This window comes from Anopheles maculipalpis, chromosome 3RL (assembly GCF_943734695.1).
Source record: "Anopheles maculipalpis chromosome 3RL, idAnoMacuDA_375_x, whole genome shotgun sequence".
Classification (NCBI taxonomy): Eukaryota; Metazoa; Arthropoda; class Insecta; order Diptera; family Culicidae; genus Anopheles; species Anopheles maculipalpis.
In genome coordinates this window covers 38,558,776-38,565,930 of record NC_064872.1, presented here as the reverse complement: position 1 = coordinate 38,565,930, position 7,155 = coordinate 38,558,776, and the positions used below count along the sequence as shown (strand labels likewise).

Sequence of the window (7,155 nt, the reverse complement as noted above, 5' to 3'; positions counted from 1 at the left end):
TCTAAATGACCATACTTGTTCATGAAAATACCCGGAACTACCCTCGGGCGAAGATCATTAGGTATGGTCTTAATTTCCTCGTGCAATGAGGAATCTGTTACTAAAATGGAACTGTAGTTCTCAGGAAGGGCAGCACGATTTAATGCCTGTGGAGCGCTAGGATGCACTTGTAGGGCAACAAAATCTTCATAAATCTTGAGGATTTTGCTCTTAGAACCTGTCTCTAGAAGCGCTTCAAAATTTTCTATTATCAAGGGATTTGATACTGAACAACGGACTAGAAGGCGAAGCGACAGCATTTCAAAACGTAGTTTGAGCGGCATCACTCCGGTCATCACTTCTAGGGACATGTTGTGTGTGGATTTCATGCTCCCTAGTGCGAGTCTAAGACAGCGGTACTGTAGCCTTTCAAGCTTGAGTATCAACGTATTGGATGCCCAATGGAAGCATATGCTTCCATATTCCAATACGGATAGTACCGTTGTCTTATACAGTCTCAGGACGTCTGATGGATGTGCGCCCCACCAGAATCCTGTGACTGTCCTTAGAAAGTTGATTCTTTTACTGCATTTTTGCACCAGACGGGTGAAGTGAGTACTCCAGTTTAGCCTAGAATTGAACCATACACCAAGGTATCGAAAATTGTCGGTAATTGATATCTTTTCACCATACAGAAAGACATCAATTTTCGGGTCATATAGCCTTTTCTCCCTGTTTTTTCCCGTATCGCTAAAAGGAGAAAAGACTACCATCTCAGTTTTCGTTGCAATAGCCAGCAATGAAAAGGAAAAAATTGAAAAGTTCAAAGAGGATCTTTTGAATTGTAACAGCGGTCTTGCCTGGACCGCTTTTGATCGTGAGAGATTTTAATTCTCACAGAGTCGACTGAGGCTGCAATAAGGATGACATTCGCGCTCCTATTATCCGAGACATCAGCGACAGCTTTGGGTTTTCAATTCTCAACTCAGGAGAGGCAACTAGGATGCAGACACCGAAGAGTAGGGCGAGTGCACTGGACCTGTCTCTATGTTCATCAGCGATGGCCCTGGATTTTAGTTGGAAGGTGATCCAGGACCCTATCGGCAGTGACCACTTGCCGATAGAATTTTCCTACATCAAGGGTGGAGTCCCCGGTAAATGTGACTTAACGAGGAACATCGACTGGACGAGATACGGTGAATTAGTAGCCGCTTCGCTTTCTCTTAACTTGGAGGACCGTCATAATTAATTATAAATAAATAGATAAAAACTTTTTTAAATTTACTATTTTGTTGTGACAAATTAATGTTGCTAATGTTAAAGAAATGCAACACAACTCACGAATCCTTCTTAAGCGACTTCGAGAAAAAGATGTAGAATGTTACTGGACTGTGTCAAACATTAGAAAGATTTGCCAGGCTCCGGTGGGATGATCATTTCACGCGAATGGCAACAAACAATCTAGCAAATAATGTGTTTTAAGACGTTGATTTGAACAGATGAAAAAGCGGGAACTAAAATTAATGAGATGTGGATAAAAAAATCTTCAGAATTTTATGTGTTACCATGCAACAAAGTACATATATAATAAAACTTTTTTTAACTATGAAAAATAACAACTTAGTAAATAAAATCTTGAAAAACTAAAATTAACAATTAAAAATGTGTTTCTTCCTGTCACACTTCATATGTGATTCAAATAAATTAAAGTAGCAAAACAATCATTCGACGTTGAACAATAGAAAAATAGTAATAAACGAAATTAGAAATAATAATTTCTCTTAATAGAAATTAGAAGACTAATGTTAAAAAGGTAGAATAAGTGAGAACAAAACGAAATAAGGTAAACTGATTTTTAAAACATCCTATTGACGACAAAAAGCAACAAAACAGATATATAAAGCTAGAAGCAAAAATAAAAATCGTGTTCATACAAAATATTTTAAAAATTATGCAAAGGTCTGGAAACAAAGCATATCAGTTTATTGATTAGTAGTCCACTAAAATGGGATGAGGAAAACAATAATCGATTATTTGAAAAATAATTTGATTTCTGATGAAAATAAAATTTTACATTGCTTTTTAAAAAAAAAAACACCCAAAAAGCTGTATTACTTACCTTTAGCTCACTGTTAGCACATTTCCCCAAAAAAAAATGCTCAAACCGATAAACCAATACGCAAATATCGAAACACTAGCTCGCGTGCCCACTTTCACCACAAAAAGTGCTTCAGATGGGAAGCAAAAATTTTCTGCTCGTTATGCATATTTTACCTCGCTGCCACGCTGCTCCTTTCTTTTCTCCCGCCAGTGGTTGGGTGTGAGTGTCCCAACTAACCAACTACGTGATCTACTCGCTCGTAGCAGCTGCACGCTGTTTAATGAGGGCCCGAAAGCTCCACCACCATCCATCTTTCCCTCTCTTACTTTCAGCTCGGCTCGGATGTTGTTGTTATGCTCAATGTTAGCACAAACTGTTTCCTAACTGTCTGACAACATTTTCCAACAGTTTTCACTTGCTGCTGAGTTTTTCTTTCTCCCCCCTTTTTTTTCTCTCACGCTATTGTCGTGCTGTTTCCCATCTGTGGGTAATCCGTATTGGAGCGGTCCTTAATGGTCTCTCCCTAATCTATCCACTTTGTGCAAGTCAGCACATTTTTCCTTCGCTCTCCTTCACCTACTACCTTATGCCGTCTTGTGTGTGTGTTTGAAAAAAAATAAAAAACTGTGAAAATAAAAATAAAACATACGGCAAGGTTTTTATTGTTCCTGCTGGCATCGAGATGCGGTGCGGCAGAATAGACAGAAGAACACTTGTTAAATAGAGATATTTCTTGACAATGGGACAAAACCTCACCCACGGTGTCAATTTCATTTCGATATCCACCAAACACAGACACACACACACACACACCGTATCACCATGGAGAAGGCATGGAACGAATCAAAATCGGATCGAGATTTTGTTGTAATAATGGACGAGCAGAAAAAAGGCACCAGTCAATGCAAATTGTACCATGGGAGGTGCAATAAATGCGTTAAAGCGAGCTCATTGATAAAGAAACCGGAAAATAGTTTAAAAAGGAAATGTTCCCAAAAAGCGAGCTTACTGAAACCATGGAGATTGAAAGTGTTTCCCTCGAGGGACCTTTGTTTGCTAAGGTAACCAACGCCGTGACGGAATGCTTAAGAAGAAGGTTTTAAATTTGAAATTAAATTGAAATTTTTATTAAACCTATCACCATGAAGGAAGAATGTTATAAATCACTTCTACTCCTGTAACGCTTCTTAGAACAAATCACTGCCAGTGTTGTGTAAATAGTTTTGAAGACAGAGCCAAGCGGCTGTCCTACAAACTTACTAACTTCTTTTAGAGCCACCGACGACAGGAAAACTTCACCGTTTTCCTCCCTCAAAAGTGGGTTTGAGGGAACAGGGATTAGCTACCTTATGCAACTTGTCAACGCGCTCGGTAGTGATCTTAATTATGACACGGATTACCGTGACACGATCTTTAACCATACTTTATCGATACTTTCTCCCTCGTAGCGCAGTAAACGAGCAAGCAAACGACAGGGACGGAACCCAGTGAACGGTACACATAAACCGTCTCCCCACATCACACACACACACAGTGGAACAGATAAACATAAATAGTCATTTGCTGGTGGTGTGTTTTCGATCTCTTCTACACCACCTACGTCGCTTCTTAAGGCGTTCGGTTGGAAAATATTTGGAAAATTTGTTGGTTCAATAGCATCCGACAAAAAGACGCGGGAGAGTGTGTGAAATCTTGCTCCGCATCTTCGTCGCCCAGAACTATAAATCAGAAAGGAAATTCGTTCGAAGGATTTATCCTGAAGGCGGAAGGAAGGAAGCAATCAGAACGGCAATAAAACATGGCAACAAGGGAATGGGATGGCAGTTAGTGTGCTGCTAGCTACCAGTGACGAATGGGAGGATTAAGCTCGTGGGCACTGGTTGACGAGTACCATATGGTCGCGTGTGGCAGTTGTTATGGATGTTTAAGGAAGAGATTTAGACAAAGTCATGGGAAAGAATTTTGGTGGCTTGTTGCATGCATGATAATCATTGAAGTTTATTTGGACGTTTCGATGAGTTTGATAAAAATGGATTCATTTGCGACACATTCATGATAATAAAACATTTAAAAGAATATTTGTAAAGAGGATAGCAATAGAACGGATAAGGAGAAGCAACAGAGACAGCGAATAACATAGAGAGGAGACACTGGGATTGCTAATCTAATTTGTTACTCATAGTAATAGCGCGTGAGGAGATTTAGCGCCTGGCAGTATGCTATTCTTTTTATTTATCAGATTTTGAAATTTCTTTCAGAGGTGATATTGAACAAAGCAAAAGTCTATAGTTATTCTTAAAAAATTCTGCTTCACATCCTCGCTGCATCCTCGATGCTGCTTTACACCGTGCTAATGGGTTCATCTTTACCGCCTAAATGGTATTAGAAGCTTTAAGAATCCTTTCAAGTCCTTTCGATAAGACCTGCCCAAGGAGATGCGACGGAGAAAAAAGACGTCCAGTGCACATGCACCCGAGCTGCCTGCTCAAAGTGGCTCTCGGTAACTCGGTAACTAGCCCAAATGGGATCATCGCTCCTTTCAAACATCTTCCGTGGCTGGTCAACGCTTGCACGTCAGACAGCACAGGCCACGGAATGCTCAGGTTGCTTTCATTTGGGACTTTTATTCCTTTTCATAGCCGTCACCAAACCCTTATCGGCTTACCGGGAGTGGACACCGGCCCCGAGGGTGAAAGTATTTAAATATTTTGATCTCATTAAAATTAAAGAGCCCAGTTTAGGTCATCCCTTTTCCGACGTGCATTGTTCCTTTTTCGGATTGCTCAGCTCTCTTCGTTCGTTGGTCTGGTGTGTCTTTGCTCGAGGATCGATTGGGTTGGTGCTTACTGCCTATATTGTCTTCGTACGAATAAACATACACACACACACACGTACACGTTGGTGTTCGGGACCTCGAGCCAATACGATAAAGCTGTTTGTTCTTCATTAAGTTCTTAATGTTAAATCCTTTAACCTCATTCCCGCAGGATCTTTCGCCAGGGTCGAGTTCTGTTCACCTGTTTCGTGAAGTAGTTTTGAGCGGCAAACTCAGCATAGCTAGAACCCTGACCCGAGGTAGTCAGGAACTGAGCAGCGTAAATCTTAAAGAGATAACCTCAGAGGGATTAAAATCCAAAGACGCTGAATGCAAGTGCCAAAGTACCCGCAAAGGTCAAAACGGCCGGGTGCAAAGTGCATTAGCCAGTTATTGATGAGATTGGTTTTATTGAAAATGGAAGAAAAGGATGGAAATGAAGTACGATGGGTGGAGTATGATAAACTTTTCTTCAAAACTAGATGGCTGCTATTCATTCCATATTTGCTGTTTGATTTTTATCATTTAAAGTGTGCTGCTGAGTTCATTCAACAACATGTTATCAGATCTGGAAATTGTTAGAATGGATCCATTTATGAATGGAATGTAACCAAATTCCCCTGGAATTATTTTCTTTTATGTATTAATAATTTTTTTCCTAGAAATGGTTACTCTTATACAAAAACAAACGGTTGAACTCTTATGCTAACAAAAGAAATGATAAGGAAATACTGGGAAATTCCCTCTCGGTACATTTTTGTAAACAAGTCATTATCATACGCTTCCAAATAATCATTTATTGCACACACAGACACACATCAAATTAATAAACACAAATACACATAATCGTTATGTCCTCATGGGTAAAACGGAAATTAAAACAGAATTCTGAAAAACAATCAACTCCCTAGATCCATTGCTCGATATCATTCGTCATGTCCTCCGTTTGAAAGATGTCCAGATCGGTAATCGGACTATTCGATCGGAGTGTAGCCAACTTCAACACCTTCATCTTGTCGATCGCCGTCGCCACCTCGAATCCAATGCCGTTCTGTGCGTAGAACGCTTCCACAAGCGTTCGACCCCAATCGACCTCGGGCATAACACGATTGAGCTCATCCTCCGTAAACTGATGCAGCTGCTTGACATCAAGCCGGGTCGGTGTCTGCACACTCAGCAGCAATTGTTTCGTTCGATTCGACTCACCACCGAAACACTGTTCGTTCATATCGCGCAGAATATCTTCCATCAGCTTAATTTCCTTTACCATGCGCTTATCGCTTTCGGAAAGATTTGCGACCGCCGTTTCACGACACGCACTGGCATCACCGGTCATATCACCCAGCAAGATGCGGCTCTCTGTAAAGCAAAATGGAGTTTGGAATCGTGTTTCTCTCACACTCACAAAATGGTTCACCATCCCGACTCACCTGACACGTAGAAATCGTTCGAACGGGATACGTATGCTGCTCCGTTGGTTTTCTTCACGATCGCATTGTACAGCAGATGATCGCGACTGCGGATGATTGCATCCTCGCTGCGCAGGATGAACTTTCCATAGGTCACTTCGGTCGTATTGAGACAAATGTCGCATGCCGGCGGTGCAGACTCTTCCTCGCTGGAGGAGTTATCACCTGTCGGCTGTTGGTTAGCCTTGTTGATGTAGATCTGTATGCCGAACATTTCCATGCCCGCACGATACGGGTACCAAATCATCACACCCTTGGGATGGTAGATTTCAATATTTACACCCTTCGGTCGCCGTGAGGAACGTTTGGAACTGCCACGAGATTTTCGTGCGTCGACCGTTTCCAGCAGACAGCTTGCGACCACAAGCCATAATAGTGCAATTGCTGTCAGTGCGCGGATTTGAGACATCTTGACGGGTTGAACTGATCACTGTAACTGATGCTGATGGGCGAAGATCGATGATTGAACGCTGGTGGCAGTGGATTGCTTCCTATCGGCTGTATGTGTTTGTTAAAGCGATAAGAACAAATGCAAGCAAATATTACGCATTGAGACGAGATGGTGCTTTCTAGAATACGTAGAATTGCACGAAGGTGTAGTGGTAGCATAATTGATTTGCCATGGTGGTTTTGTTGGTACTTTGTACGAAGTGGAATACAAATAAATAAATATAATCTCGCTATGAGTCATTCAATCGATGATGAGTAGATGTGACGGATGAAATATTTAAATACGTGTTGCTCGTGTTGTTCCTCACGATTTCTTGTCTTCTCCGGAAAGATTTTATATA

The 7,155-nt window shown here is 41.2% G+C and overlaps 1 protein-coding gene across 1 annotated transcript; it reads right to left on the bottom strand.

Annotated features, from left to right (window-relative positions):
* Positions 1-5,793: 5,793 nt before the first annotated feature.
* On the bottom strand, positions 5,794-6,803 carry LOC126565131 (uncharacterized). Its single transcript, XM_050222274.1, has 2 exons — positions 6,326-6,803; positions 5,794-6,254 (listed from the first exon to the last, which is right to left on the bottom strand). Exons 1-2 carry the CDS (start codon positions 6,771-6,773, stop codon positions 5,803-5,805), a joined length of 900 nt encoding a protein of 299 aa, XP_050078231.1. The 5' UTR covers positions 6,774-6,803; the 3' UTR covers positions 5,794-5,802.
* Between the last annotated feature and the right edge of the window lie 352 nt (positions 6,804-7,155).

Excerpts from the sequence above, each read along its gene's own strand:
- LOC126565131 (XM_050222274.1), bottom strand. The coding sequence starts at position 6,773 with ATGTCTCAAATCCGCGCACTGACAGCAATTGCACTATTATGGCTTGTG. Across the intron at positions 6,255-6,325 it reads GAACGATTTCTACGTGTCAG|AGAGCCGCATCTTGCTGGGT; the intron begins GTGAGTCGGGAT and ends TTTGCTTTACAG.